The sequence below is a fragment of the Parasteatoda tepidariorum genome, chromosome 7 (assembly GCF_982258835.1).
Source record: "Parasteatoda tepidariorum strain Cologne lab strain chromosome 7, Ptep-v5.0, whole genome shotgun sequence".
Taxonomy (NCBI): Eukaryota; Metazoa; Arthropoda; class Arachnida; order Araneae; family Theridiidae; genus Parasteatoda; species Parasteatoda tepidariorum.
The window spans coordinates 52,443,107-52,459,322 of NC_141761.1; the positions used below are offsets into that span (position 1 = coordinate 52,443,107).

The 16,216-nt window shown below is 26.0% G+C and overlaps 1 protein-coding gene across 3 annotated transcripts in view; it reads left to right on the forward strand.

Annotated features, from left to right (window-relative positions):
• LOC107437356 (high affinity cAMP-specific and IBMX-insensitive 3',5'-cyclic phosphodiesterase 8B) overlaps window positions 1–16,216 on the forward strand; it is a 373,690-nt gene that overhangs the window by 338,355 nt on the left and 19,119 nt on the right. For 2 of the 3 annotated variants that reach the window (XM_043039399.3, XM_043039408.3), the window contains exons 6-13: window positions 77–244; window positions 3,220–3,360; window positions 6,741–6,829; window positions 8,462–8,532; window positions 9,268–9,333; window positions 11,486–11,553; window positions 13,320–13,496; window positions 16,154–16,199. In XM_043039399.3, the coding sequence (XP_042895333.2) occupies window positions 77–244; window positions 3,220–3,360; window positions 6,741–6,829; window positions 8,462–8,532; window positions 9,268–9,333; window positions 11,486–11,553; window positions 13,320–13,496; window positions 16,154–16,199 (826 nt within the window). The remainder of the gene's footprint in view (window positions 1–76; window positions 245–3,219; window positions 3,361–6,740; window positions 6,830–8,461; window positions 8,533–9,267; window positions 9,334–11,485; window positions 11,554–13,319; window positions 13,497–16,153; window positions 16,200–16,216) is intronic. The other variant, XM_043039401.3, reaches the window with a different exon arrangement.

A 16,216-nucleotide genomic window follows, 5' to 3' on the forward strand; every position in this document is an offset into this window, starting at 1 on the left:
ATTATTTTATATCATTATATTAATTGTTTTATTGCTTAGTTTCCTAAATTTCTTTCTTTCTTTTTTTTTTTTTTAGTGGTTTGTGGAGAGTAGCAACCTTGGATATTGTCTGAATGAGCTCATACAAATTCATCATACTGACATTTCATATTTTTTAAAACTGCGAGCATCACAAGCTCTCTTTACAGCTCTAGATAGCTGTAGAGAGGGAGTCATTGTCACTAATTTGGCTCATAACATTGAAGTAATAATTTATTTTATGCATAATTAATTCAAGTTCTTTTGTATTATAGTATCTCTTATATTTATTCAGTAATAGCTGCAAAATTTCCATTTATTAAAAAAAAGAAATGAACTTAATTGCAATTCCTGATTCAAAATGTTCCATATTAGATATATTTGGTCATATAGATGATTTCTTTTAACTTTTAGAAAAGTTTAAAAAAATTTTATAGAAAAAATCAGTCAAGTATGAGGAATATCATGTACTGCTTCATGAAGACATAATTTACTAAGCCATGATAGAATAATTCATTTTTCTCTTGCATACTTTATTGAATGCATTAGGTACTGAATTCAATATTTCATGGCTGTAAAATACATCAGAGGATTAGGGATTTTATTCATACATTAAAAGAAATTATGCCTTCATAAAGATTTTTTATTTATTTTTTTGATAGAAACATTTATTGCATTACGCAAAAAGAAAACATTTGAAACATCTTCAGTTTACCTAAAAATATTGTTGCTTAAACCAAAATTTTTTCTATCTGTAGGAATATATGATTTCAATAATAACAGCAAACATGAGTCTCTTTGGATTACATTTGAACTTTATTTAGCTTTTTAAAAATGTCATTTAAAAAAAAATCAAAACATAATTTTTTTGAGTTTAGCGGAAATCAAGTACTAATACTTAATAATGTGCATTTAATGATTTTAACTTAGGCCCTTTTACACAGTTTAATTATTTACTTATAAAATAAGTTATAATAGCATTAGAAAAAATAAAAGTTTCAAAGCTATTTTGATAACTTTAAATGAATAATCTCAGGAAAGTGCAGCAGTAAGATCTGACCTGATTAAAAAATTCATTTGCTTCAAAAATGTAGAATTAGGAAATAACCTGTGACATGTTTCAAGTGCTCAAAAATGGATGCCCATTTTTCAATGCTTGAAACATGTCAACTGTTATTTCCTATTTATATATTTTTGAAGTGAATGAAGTTTCTAATCAGGTAATAAAATGTTCTAGAAACTGTTTAAAGAATTGTTAGTTTCCACCTACAGTAGAGTCTCGATAATTCGAGGTGGATGCGACTAAGCCTATCTTGAACTTTCGAGAACTCAAATTATTAAAAAACATAATGTTTAAGAAATATTTAAATTAATGGAAACTGCAGTTTTTAAATTTCAGTATTTAATTGAAAAATATATTATGTTTAACTGTCATACTGTTCATGTTTCAGTGTTTAATGCACAAATTTGTTTTTCAATATTCAGTCATAGTAATTGTTGTAAAACCAATTGTAGTAATTGTTCCATGTGTTGTGCATATGTTAAGAGCATGACTGATTTTTTTCATTAGCTCGGTTTTATCAGAAACTCGAACTATCGAGACTTTATATTGTATTTTCAGTACAATAGTACAATTTCTTCACATTATCAAAAATCTCAGCTTATTAAAGTAATAGAAAAATATTCTGTGTTAAAGCTATTCCCTTCATCCGTAACTTTAAAATTACTTTAATTCGGAATATAAATGTTTGACTCTATTCTAAACTATATTTACTTTTATATATTTATTTTGAACAATTGTGCAGTATAAGCAATTTATTGCTCAACTTTTTAAAGGACTAGAGAAAAAAACTAATTTGACGCACAGACTACATTTAATTTAGATTTTATGTGAATTAAATGGTATTATTTTATGTTTCATGTTTAATAGGAAAAATATGAATTTATCTTAAAAATTAAAGAATAAAAATTTAACAAATTGCGTTCATTTACTTAAGTACGCGCGTAATATTTCTATAGCTAAAATGAAAGTTAGTTTTGCTTACGTTGTCATTTTAATAAAATTGAATGTTAGCTAGTTTTAAACAATTTTTTGCTATATGTAAAATATCCATATCTTTAATTTTTTAACTATTATTATTGAACTTCATATGTTTTGGCTAAAAAGGATCTTTATTAAAACAATTAAAGAGGCAAAAGGTGTTATTCTTTTTACACTTTAATTGATATTGCTGACTTTTGGAATTTTAAAACTATGCTATAATAAAAATTGTTGTTAGATTCCAGAACATTTTGTTACTTTTAAAAAAAAACCTTTCTTTCACCTTTTTCTAATAGTGTAAAAGATGATGAAAAGATTTTCTTCTAATTTTGAATTATTTTGATTTTTCTTGCTTAAATCGTATTACCAATCTAAAACAATCTTTAGTCTGGAAAAACTAATTAATTAATTTTTATTCTGCATTATAAAAGTAAACATTTCTATTTACCTAACATTATTTTTCTTATTTTAGCTACTTATTTATATTTTATTTTCAAATGTCTCAAAACTATGATCCAGTGACTTTGCTAGACTTTGAAAATTACTGGTTCTTAGGACTCTCTGTTTCCATGTTTTCCTTTTTACTAAAAGCAAGTGCCTATTTATGACATGAATTCTTACCTCTTCACCACCTATTAATATTCACATTCATAATTATTTATGATAAACAAAACAAAGAATTTTAAAACAAGACAAGAGTTATATTTGAAGTTGAACTGGAATATTTGAATAATACTATATTAATATAATATTATAATGTTTGAATTTGGATAGCATTAAGGAAAAACAAAAATATAATTTGGCACTCCAAATTGTTCTTTTTCCTTCCGGAAATTGGTTTGGTTATAATTATACCTGCACAAATGTGCTGTCACGTTTTTTTTTCCAATATGGAGAATTATATGTCGTAACTTATTTTTCGTGCCCCTTCTAAGGATTTTATTTTCTGTTTTACTTATAGCACAAAGTGGAATCACTGATGATCATTGATTTAGTGCATTGACTTGTGCAAATTATAAAGTATTTTCAATATTTTTTTTATTTTTAATTAAAAGTAGCTGCAGGTTTTCTACCCACAATATTATTTATATTTAATATATTTTATCTCATGATTAATCAAATCAAAAGTTTTAAAGTATTATTTTTGTCATTATTAACAGTATGCCAACAAATCATCTGAAAAGTTTCTAGGATATACATCTAAGGATTTGATAGGAAGAAATGCCCAAACTTTGTGCAGAGCTGAGTCAGTCAAAGCAGATATCGCTGAGAGCATTAATATGCAGGTAAAGAAAGGAAAAGTGAGTACTTACTGTATTATTTGACATTGTTATTACAGATTTATATTGGAAGAAGATACAGGAGGTCAAATTGTAGTTCCAGACAAAGTTAATTAAATAGAGGAGTGTGATGAGGGACTATATGAAGTATTATCTAAAGCTAGGGTTCCCAATTTTTTTCAGCTATGAATGATACAAAATGATGTAAAAAAAATGATATAAAGTATTAAAAAAAAGTTTATTGGCAGTTGTGACTGTAATAACCAAAAAAGAAGAAAAGAAAGGACTACCTATTATTTTAAGAATATTTAATGTGAAGAATGACATATTTTAAGTTAAGAATTTGTTTTTGATGTATGTGTTGAAAATGAATAAAATGAGCTGAATTATTGTTGCAAAAAAAAAGAGCTGTTATAAACGTTGCAAATAATAAGAGAAGAATTTAAGAGAATAAGCTACAAGAATAATTAAAATCTTCATTCTTGAATTTATTTTATTTTGAATTGAAAAGCTTCATAAGAAATACTGATGAATCTTTTTATAAATGCATATCCTTTTCATAATTTATTTAATATACTGTTATGAAAAATAAGAGTTTTTTTTGTTCGGAAATTTTGCTACTTTGTTTTTTATTGCCATTTAACATAAATGTAAATAATTGAAATATTAAATAAGTTATAGATTGCTGATTGAATATAAATATAATTATTACCGATTAAAAATCATAACTCTCCATAGCTGGTTATAAAAATACCAAGTCTCAGAAGCCCTGTGATCCTTTCACAGATCTCTAAGGTTCACACACACCAATCACTTAAAGTTCCGAATGTTAACAAAGTTCTATCTTCATTCTTAATCATCTGAAATATTTTTTATACCTACTAATTAACATTTTTCTAGGTTTTATTCTTTATTCAAGGTACATTAGGCCCACACTTTTTTACCTATTGTTTTGAATATTAGTACTGTTTCTTATAAATTAGCTTAGTATGTTTTTTAAATTTTCTAGACTTTCTCACATAAATATTTTATTGTTAAAAATTCAAATGATTTTGTAAATGATCACCATTTGCTTAAATCTAATGAACTGATAGTGGTTTCTATTGATGTAAAATCTTTATTCACTAGCATTACATGCCTTAATATGAGATTGCAAGAATTCCACTTTTAACAAATTGAATATGATGAACTAGTTCACCTTAGCATCAGTTGTTTAGGGAAATCCACTTTCACTTTTAATGGCCAATTTTATTGATGAATCTTGGCTTAGTTGCAACTTTAATACTTCAACTTCTGCAACTTTAATACTATTTGTGTAATAAAATATTTAAAAATAAAAATTTTTCACAATTGGTTAGGATCAAAAATATTTGCAATAATGTTGAAAGTCTTCGGGAAGCTGTGAATAATTTTTTAAATGATTTGAGTAATAATGATTTTCCTTTTGATTTGTGTAATGTTAATTTTTAATTAAAAAAATGATTGAAGATATCTAGGTTTTTGTTTTTTTCTTTTAACAGGGCGCAATTCAAGTCTTAACTGAGCAGCCCCAGTTAAGCATTCTATTAATTTGTTACGTATTTCTTTCTCTTGACTTTTTTCATTTTATTCTCCATCTGTGCATTGTAATAGGGGGCGTTGTTTTCTTTAGTTTTTAGTGTTTCCTTTTCATTCGGCTTGCTTGTGAAATCGGTGTTTGACCTGTAACTAAGTGAGTTTTTATTTTTCTAATGATTTTGTTTTAGTTTCTTTTCTTAATTTGTTATTTGTATTTCATGTTTTTTCCTGGACTTCTATAGAAAACCATCGGGGTACTGGGGAGTTAATTTAGGCATTTGCTTCTCCCTCAATTAGAAATGGTTTTGTTTTTATGGCTAGCGAGGCCGGTACCCCCTGATGACGTCGGCTTCGGTGGTCATATTTTTATTTCCTTTGTTTCCTTTATTGGCTTAGTTGAGTAATTGTCTTAATGACTTGTATATGCACTCATTTAAAATTAATTTTTTTTTAAAGTTTCTTTTTCATCGGGATGATTGTTTTCCATTGATGGGCAATGATGACCTTGATTATGTTTTTAATATCATTCATTGCATTTAATTCACGTTTGAACAAGAAACCTTTTTGTTTACCTTTTTCATATAATTTACCTTTCTTGGATAATCTACTTTTCTTAGATAATCTTATTATTTGTTATTGTGATGGGTTTCTCATTACTCTTTATTTAAAACTGTTCCACTCCCCATCACTCTAAATTCTCTTATTCAATTTAAAATGGTAGTTTGATAAGAATAAAAAAGGTTGTAGAATGACAATTCTTTTTGATAATTACTGATAAATTAGCAAAATAAAATTGATGATTGTTACTTATGGAATATTGCTTTATTAAGACTGGAATAATGACACTCTAAACTTATTAATTCAGTTGAAGAACGCAAGTACATTTACGGATCAGTATGTAGCAGATGTGTGGTGAATTGCAACTATAACTTTTTGCCCTGATATTGATTTGATGCTTTTAAGCAAAATATTAACAAACTTCCCCTTAAATCTGAAATATTATTTTGTAATGTAAGTAACCATCTACATTTATGGCTCAAAGTATTTTTTAAAAAGTACTTAATTTCGCTTAATTTTAAATACTTCAGAATGATTAGATTTAAAATACTTCATTTTATATTAATCTAAGAATTTTGCAATGCTAAAATTAGCTAATTTGTTTGACTATTGGATGTCATCATGACACGATAGCGTTGCGCCTTCAATTTCTTGCATTGATTAAGATATACAAATTAATGTCGAATTTAAAGTTGGCAATAACAGATTAAATTTCTAATGGTGTATTGTCGATGTTATGGAGAATAATTCATGTATAAATTATGTATGTTAATTTCTTTTTCTGAATAGTGATAATATGAATATTATTTTATTATTAAAAAATATTTAGCTATTTTATTTGCCATAAAAATAAAATTTGTTGGGCTATATCAATGTTTTAATAATTAAATTAATTATTGATAGAATCTGTTAAAGAGTTAAATATAAACAAACAAAAACCAATTCTGAAGTGCAGGAAGAATTTTTTCCTTCCTCAAAACAGAGCTCAATACATAGAAGTGGTTGAACCTCTTTCCTGGCTTCAAATGTCACCTTATTGTGAGGTTAACATTTATATTGAAAACAAAACAGAAGGCTTTGTCCCATTTTGGTTGTGTTTTGCTTTGCTATAAAATCTGATTCAACTTCTAATGTTTTCTTTGGGTTTTTGTTTAAACTTTTTATTATTAACCTTACTATAATCTAGCTTCTTTTTGTGATGTCACTGTCTGAACATGAAACTAATAGTGCATAAGTAAAATTAACTTTAATATTTTTAATAACAGCAATTATTCTTTTCATTTCAGGAATGGGAAGGAACCCTATTTCACAAAAGAAAATCTGGAGAAAATTTACCTTTATGGAGCAGAATTCAGCCTGTTGAAATATATGCGGGGTACAATATTTTATGTGACGATTTTTTTTAAAAAAAATGTATTGCTTTGATTGTTATTTTTATTTCCTTCATGATCTGCATTTAAAAAATTTTAAATTCTGATTTCGCTAAAAGTACAGATGTTTACAACACATATTTGATTGCTCTTTATTCGTTAAAAAAATTATGTCGGTTCAAATTTTTTACAGTTGTTTTATGACAAAATTGCGTTAACTTAATATCATATCTCATGTCTAATATCCCATGTGATCTTATAGCAGCTTAGTAAGATTGCACTTCAAAAGTTAGTTAGCTTTATTTATAAATCCTTTGAGGTTGCAATTTTTATGAAATTATATCCAATGCTTGCATCCTGAAATTTAGACAGTGGATGAAAGAGGCAATATTAGCCCTCAATGCTAAAAATCATTTGTAAATTTCAGTTAGGTCGTTTTTAAGAGTTGTTTGAAAACGGAAATTTTCTCATTGGCTTTCTTTCAGAACTCTCCATTCATATAAATTAAACTGTGGATTCTTCATTTTTTTTTTTTTTTTTTTGCAAATAGTTTAATGATAACATAAGTGATATTTGCTAGCTTAAATAAGAAGGTTTTTTTTGCGTATTGTTTAATATCTATTTACTTTTAATTCATTAGGATTAATATGAACGTGGTGACATAAATGAACTATTCCACCTAATTAAAATTTCTAAAGTTATATGAAACCATGTGTTTATTTTGTTTATAACTATGCTTTAAAAATTTGACCCTATTAAACTAAATTATTTAAGATCAGTGCGTTAAATATGCAAAAAAAAAATAATAAAGTTTTTTGTGTGTATTGTTTAATATCTATTTACGTTTAATTCATTAGGATTAATATGAATGTGGTGACATAAATGAACTATTCCACCTAATTAGTATTTCTAAAGTTATGTGAAACCATGTGTTTATTTTGTTTATAACTATGCTTTAAAAATTTGACCCTATTAAACTAAATTATTTAAGATCAGCGGTTTCTGAACTTTCTTTGCAATTTGGAATTTAAATGTAATGCTGTAAAAAAATCATTGAAGTTAGTTTTCAAAAATTTCTACTGATTTACAAGTAAAAATAAAGAGAAGATGTTTGTCTAATTTTGCTTTATTTTGCTATTTCTCACCAAAATAATCTTACCAATCTAAAATAATCATTAGACTTATTAAGTATTGTTTTTATTTATTTATATTTTATTTCCAAACGTCTCAAAATTATGATCAATTGATTCTGCGAGACTTAGGAAATTACATATCTTTAAGGCTCAGGACTTCCATATTTTCTGGGTCCTATTATACTAATTTCTGTATAATCTGCTGTTGCGTGTTTTTCCACTATGGAGACTCTCAACTTAGACATCCTTCAGCGTCCTTCATCATCAAAACTCCTCGCCGTTAGATTTTTTTTCATTTTCAGAAATAAGATAGTAGCTTGGGGCTACGTCTTGCGTATACATAAAGTGGGGCAATGTATTTTGATAATATGTTTGATCAAAAAGACATAAATTAATAATATGTTAAATGAATTATAAAATGAAATTTTTTTAATTGTTTGCTATATATCTTACTGCTTAATGCTTTGTCGACTAATAATTTTTTCTTTTTAAATTTTATTTTAGTTATGCTGAGCATCTCATACATCTAAATGAATGTCCATATAGTGAAAAATCTTTTGGATCAGAATCTACTGGTACATTTTCTCTACTCATATTTCTTACGAAAGTTCAAATTTTAATTTAAATCACTTCAAATTTTATGTATTCTATAATGATATGCGTAGATAATAATTGTAGAGCAAAATGTACCTTAAATATTTATCTTTTCTTCATAAAAGTAGTTTTATGAAAACAATTTTAGCTTTAAAATTAAAACTAAGAATTTAAAGCAAGTTTCATTATATGTAATCATTGTTTACTGGTGGATGAATATTTATCTTCTTTTGAATAAAAAGAAATATCTCAAAATGCATCTAATAGGGTTTTAAATTTAGTAATCTTGGGCCTTAAATGATAATCTGTTTTCACAATTTTCGAACGTAAAATATGATTTAATTAAACTTTTTATTTTAATAGAATGTTATTTTTTTAAAAACCTTAGAGGAAAAATGAAATAAATTCTTTTTTTTTTGTAATTTCAGTACTAATTTATAATTACCTGATAATTTGCCATAATAATTAAATAAATCAAGATTTGTTTTCATATTAAATATTCTACTATGCAATTAAATTGTGGTGATTATTTTCAGACTCTTTTTATGTCTTATATCCTGGTTTGAGAAATAGATTTTATTTCTTTTAACTAGACATTTTTTTCTAGTAATCATTCATTTAGTTGAGTTAATTATTTACAGTTAGTTTTGTGTTTATTTTTTACTTTATTTCTCTTAGGCATTATCTTGATTTTTTTATTTACTTTTTTGACTTAGATATGCTTCCTCTTGTTAAAGCACCAAGGAAAGGTTCTATTGATGTTCGATCCTACTCTGGTGAAAGTACGTACACTATTTACAGCTGTACATATGTGCGTGAAAAATTTACAGCTTTTTGGTAGTACGTACATAGAATCTATTTATATTTTAGTTTAATTTTGTTCAATTTACAAAGACATGATGTGTCTTTTTACTTACTTTCTTTTATTTGCATTCATAAGAATTTATATATCCAGTTTAAAATTTTTAATATTCATTTGATTTCAAAATTTATTTAGAAATTATAATCAGGAATTATTATAATTATTTGTTACGTTTTTAAAAGGGCATTTGGTTAACATATTCACTTTTTAGGTTATATATAAAGTAACCTTTTTTTATTAAACGTTAGAATATGTATCCACAAAATTTAAGTTTTTAAACATGCCGTTATCTAGATAGCAATCAATTGTGAATTCAAGATTTTCCCCAAAACTTGTTCCAATGAGTTTTGAAAAAAAATTCTTGAAAGATATCGATTCCAGTTTCATCACCCTGAATATGTAATATTGTTTATATTTCATACTAATCCTGGCTCTTAAATGGTTCTTGGGATGATGATCTCCCTCAATATTTATAAAAAATAAAATTTAAGAAAAAACTATCAGCATGCTGAATGAGTATGTTTAAATTAATTTTAATCTAACCAGAAATTTTTTGAACTGTTTTCATATACATCCGTAGAAAAAAAAGTAAAATTTGTGCTCAAAAGCACACAAAATAAAAACCTTAAATTCTTGCTTTTAACCATAGAAATATTAAATTTAATCCCTTCCAGTTCACTGAGTATTTTCGTCGATTTTTGCTTTTGCCTCACACCAGTACATTTTAGTAAGAAGTTAGAATAAACTTAAAATATTGGAAGACAAAACCTTAAAAGTTTTTAATAAAATATGTCCTGTTCTGCTGGTAAGTTGTCCTATTTAACTGGAATCAGCTGTTCAGTATTACTAGATATTGAACCACAAAGGGCTAATACCCCTATTATATTTTTTACAATTCTTAAAAATTGCATGCCAATATTAAGATAAGTCTCCTTTATATGGATAATTTTCTGTTTATTGGCCACTAATTACATACTTATAGTGTCAAAGTTAAGATCTGACTTAGCATTGAAGGTGCCGCCTCAGAACTCGAAGCAAAACTGCTGCTAGTTTTTTAATTCATTTAATGATATTATTATTAAAGGATCTATTGAAATCGTACTGATTTAAATGAATTATTTAATAATTAGTTAGAATATATGAATATATAGCATATTTATTTAGTATTTAATTGATTTATTTTATTTTGTTGTTTATTTGCCCCAAAGGACTAAGAGATGTTTTATCTTCAAGATGTTGAAAAGTTTATACAGATAATTACAGCATTTTTTCATTTCCTGCAATTTTTCTGTTATTGGCACACCATACATATTTTGAGATAAAATGATTTAAGCTTGTGTATTTGTAAATGGAGATTTTCTATCACATTTCCATTGAAAGAAACAATGTCCCTGAGTAATAGGCGATCTGAAAATTGTGTTTAATGAATATAGGATGGCTTCTCACAACATTTTAGAACATGATTCTAAAAATATGTTCGCCAAAACTTTTTGATAAAAAAAAATAATATTAATGAATGGACAAATCTTGTAAAATAATTTCAAAATTTTCTTTTGCTTGTTAAAGGTGCTTTTAGCATTAGCACTGCATAATTGTTTTACAGTTTTATTTTTATTGTTTATTAAATTCATAAATCAGAATTTAAACTTGCAGAGCAATCTGTATAAAAAGTCTTGAAAATTTCAGTTTGTAATGTGCACATCAATGATAGCTTTCTAGTGAATAATAGCTTGAAAAGTTGCTTGTAAGTCAATATGAATGATCTTGTTTAGAAGTATAACTAAATAAGTCCTTCTGACACTTTTATGGTAGTTTTCTAAATTAATGTTTTGGTTGATAATTTTCTTAATTAATGTTGAAGATTATTCTCATAGTGTTTCAAGATCACTTATGTAAATGAGAGCTCTGCCATTGTTGCTATTTTAAAATGTGTGAATCTTAAGGAATGACATCAGTAAAATATTTAATATATACTTGCCAATAAACACATTACAAGCATTTTAAATATTAATTTTATAAATAAATTAATATTCAATATATATATTAATTGAATGATGTTTAATTTCTTTTAGCTGGTCTTAATAGAAGGCAGTCATTTGCAAAATTCCATCCTATGACTTTAGAACCTCCGATAACAAAAGTAAGCCATATTTTTGAATGTAGAATAAATAAAAAAGAACACAAAGCAAAGAAATATTAAAATTGAGTTGATCAGTATCTAATGTGGTAAATTATGTAAAAATTAATTGATTTGTTATTAGAAAAATTACTTATTTTTTTAAGGTTTGAAATTTGTCTGTGCAATATGATCTTTAGCAAATTTGTCTTCTTTTCCTGTGTGAAAATAAATGTTTCATAGTTGAAGAACATTATAAGAAGAAAAAAAAACAATTTTTATTTTTTCTCAACTAAATTAAGCATTTCATAATTTTTCATTAAAAAAATACATGTCAGATATTATCAATTAATACATCATTTTAAACAGGGTGTTTTTGTTGTAATATCAGAGCGCTCATAGGTCTCTGTGGGCACTCTGTCATTTGAATGTCATTGTCAGGAAATTTTATCAACCTGTAAAAATTATGGAAACTTTGGGAATTTCATTTAAATACTCAAAAAAATAATAGAAAATGAATTGATTGGAATTTAGGGTTCCCATAGGTCCATTGTTTTTTCAAAAATTATGAGAATTTAGTATAAATTCTTAAAAGATATTTTCTGACCCACAATTTTGGTTTGATTTATATAAATATATTGACTAAAAGCCTTCTAAGACATTTTTTTTTTTGCATTCATATGTATTAAATTGTATTCAATTTTAAAATAAATATTTATTGATGAAAAGTTTATTTAGCTTTCTTTAGAAAGTATTTCATTATCAAAATAAAATTTTTTGTCTTCTATATTAAGAAAATTGTAATATTTTCATAGGCAAACATGCTAACTTAAAACAAATGTTTCTTGTAGTGACTAGAAGTTACTCTTACCTGTTACCTATCTACCATAAATAGCAGCAATATAAAATAATGTGTTTCAATATAGTTTTAACTATTAATTTTTAAAAGGTTAGTACAATTATTTGTGTAAGCTTTGGTCTAAGAACTCATTCTAGTTAATATTATCTTGATTAAAATTTCTCAGCATGCCTAACTATTTATTTTAGTTCTCATCTTTAATTTAATGGAAATGTTTTTGCAAATGTATTGGTGATTTGTAAAAAAAACTGCTCAAATTTTTCTCTATTTTCTCAATATTCCTTGCATTAACATCAAACTAATGAAAGAAGCAATTGAAAGCTAATGAATTTATCACAAGCAATGCAAACGAACATATATTTGATTTGTTTTCTTTTGTGAATTGATATTTTTGAATCCTAACCTTTAAGACCAATATTTTCTTACACACACAAAAAAAATTTTAGGAATGAAATTAGATATTTCATTGTGTTGATATGAAAATATATCATAATATATTAGTTTCAAATGATATCATCTATATTAGTTTCAAATGATTTTGATAACAAATAAATATTAATGCAATTTCTAAAAATTTAACATTATATATTTAAAATTCACTGCTATAAGTATGTCATATTGTAGTGAGTTTTAAAGTTTTGTCAGTTTAATAGTTACATAATTTACAAACTTATTATTTGATATAATTAAAAAATTTTGTGATTAAAAGTTGCTCGTGATGAAACAAAATTGTAATTTATATATAAAATTTAAACATTTTAATGAACTTATAAATATTTAAACACTGTTTTTATCTTAAAAATTTTCAAATTACATTTATGTAAGTTCATAATGCATTTACTTTCTTAATTTAAAATGTGTTAAGAGATTAACTTGTTGATAAACAAAAACTTAAAAAACATAATTCTGATTAACATTTTATATTTTTTAGGTCATTAATATGATATTAGCTACACAAGAACACAGTCCCCTTTTTGTGGTGCAGGCACTTGATCGTGTTCTGGACATTTTAAGAAGCACTGATATCTATTCTCCTCAGTTCACTGGTTTGAAACAGAATCATGTTGAAGATCAAGTGGCTTCTGATCTCTTCAGCGGTTTAATATCTGTATGTATCACTTTAATGTTTACTTTTTCATTATTATCCATGCAACTCTTATAATTTTGTGTTACTTAAACTCTTAAAACCAGGGGAAAGTTGTAATTTTTTACAAAAACCTGGAAAATAATAAATCTTAGAAATCTTCGTAACAGTTATCAGTTATTGAGTATATTAGAGTAAAATAATTCTAACATCTATTACAGTTATTTGTAGTAAAAATTTCACAATTTATTCAAACTGACCTGTAATAAGATAATCATTTAAAAAAATTTTACTATTTCATGGATTATTTTTTGCTTATGAAATAATTATGTTCTATTCAGCATTTAATTAAATCTCTGGCAATCATATCTTTGATGTTCAGGAAGCTAAATATCATTTAAAGTATAAGAGCGCTTTTTCATTACATGACATGATGCCGACAAAACGGATCCAATAATCGCGAACGACATAAGGTCAAGTAAAATACGTGGTCAGAAACTGAGCGCATTTTCATTCACCGATACGATAGCAATTATGTCGTATTCGACAAAGCGATATCGTTTATCAGAATCAAATGTTGGTTAAGGGCACGTTTCTCCTCAAATCGTGCCGATTTTATTTGTTGTTGTGTATCTTAAAAATAACTGTCTTTTATTTTCGATGTATTTGAAAAAAAATTTAAGCTCTGAAAATAAACACAGAAATAAAAGTTTTATATAATTCCTTCTCATGTCTAGTTATACGTTTTTAATTTTATGATGTTGCATTTTTTACATTAATAATGAGGGGGAAAGACTTAAACAATCATAAAAGTTTTAATTAAAAATTTTATAAATCCATTACATGCTTTAATAAAAAAATATATAAATAATAATAGTGGTTTGATAAGAAGGCAAAAAAAGACCCTTATGTATTTCAAACAGAACTCGATCTAACTTCTGTTTTCTGCTTTATTGAATAATCAAAAGTTTGTTTGTTTAATAATTACATTATTAAATAAATATCTAATCTCATATTTGATATTAAGTTATCTTGTGCCTTGTCAAGAACATAATCTAGGCTTTGTAAAATAATAAAAGCGATTTTGTTCTATGCAGGTACATAGTCTATTTTGTTAATTGGTAAAAATCTAATTATTTCTCAGTATAATATGAATAATGTCAATGCCTTAAAATAAAAGTCATTTTTAAGCATGGCCCTGTGCCTTTAGACTCTTTTGGCCCTTCCAAAAACTATGAATCTATTTACTTTAGATTAGTTGCAAGTTTACTTTCATTAACTTGGTGTTCAAGCAAAATTTATTTCTGCACAAGTTTCTTTTTTTTCTAAATATTTTTAATTATTCTGGAAATAATTGTTTCCTTTCTTCTACTTTCTACATTATGTTTTCACTTCTTTCTTTTTCTAGATTTATAAAGTATTTTCAAATTTATTTAAGCTTTATATTTCCTTGTCGGACTATCATTTTGTGAGAAAAAAATTTAAAGTAATTTTTTTTAATATTAACAAACATGTTAATAAATAATTTTTAAAACACAATATTAAATATTATGTGACTTACGATCATTTTTCTAAATTATTATTTCTTGTATAACGGTTTCAATATTATTAGCAGTTAAAAGCAACATACTTTTAATATCTAAAATTTACTGAGGGTACTATTGCGATGCCAAGTTATATTATTCCATTGAAAATGAAGCATATTTTTTATTTTTGTTTATTTACTTATAAAATTTCAGACTTCTGAAATGATAAAAGCATAAAAAAGTTTGTTTTCTAATAAAATGATGTCATAGTTTGAAAATGGAAATTTTAAAGGGAGAATTTTCTGTTTGGTATTTAATTTTATTAGAAAGTTTTTTTTTAAAAAAAGAGAGCTTTACATAAAAATTTGAATTAAATTAGAGAAAAAAACGGGAGGTATCTTATTTTCATGAAAGAAAAAAGAAAGGTAGGTAGATATTTTATTTACGTCACGCTCGAGCTGCACCGTGGCTATTGGCAACGATCTGAGAAACATACTTGAGGAAAATCGAAGACATACCATCCCAATTTCAATGCTCTGCTGAGGGGATGGTTCCTCCACTTTGGTAGCCCAATGACCTGCGTGCAAAGTCTAGCACTTTACGGTAGAACACTTTAACGAGGATCGATACCGCACACGCTCAGTCCCAACGCAGGCTTATCAAAGTGATCATCCACCCATTTACTGACTGCAGCCAGTGACGCTCGAGTTCGATGTTCCACTGCAAAACCGTGTCTTTAAGATCAGTCTACTACTGAACAAGAAAAAAAGTCATTGGTTTATAAGTTTAGAATTACTAAATTAAAAAAATTATTCAACAGAATTGGTTAATACGATCACTGAAATTAAATGGAAAGAATATAATTTAGATGTACGCAGGGTTTATAATATATGAAAATTCAGAAAATAAAGATCTAAATGATTGATTTCAAATTTTATCTTAAGTTAACAACAACAACAAAAAAATCTTTGCATTTAAATGTCCAGCAGAAGACCTATTTTGCCAGAAATTTTTTTAAAAATCATAATACTATTAAGCTTTTCTTAAATCCAGGTTGAAAAAGTTTTACTATAGTTCTGCTTTTAAGTTGTAAAATTGTATATAATTAATTTTCATTAATCTTCAATTGTGCATTATTTTTCTATGTTGTTATAGAATAGCAAGCAAGTCATACGCAGATTTTCTCACGAAGCTTTTAGAGGTGAGTTTTGATGCTTT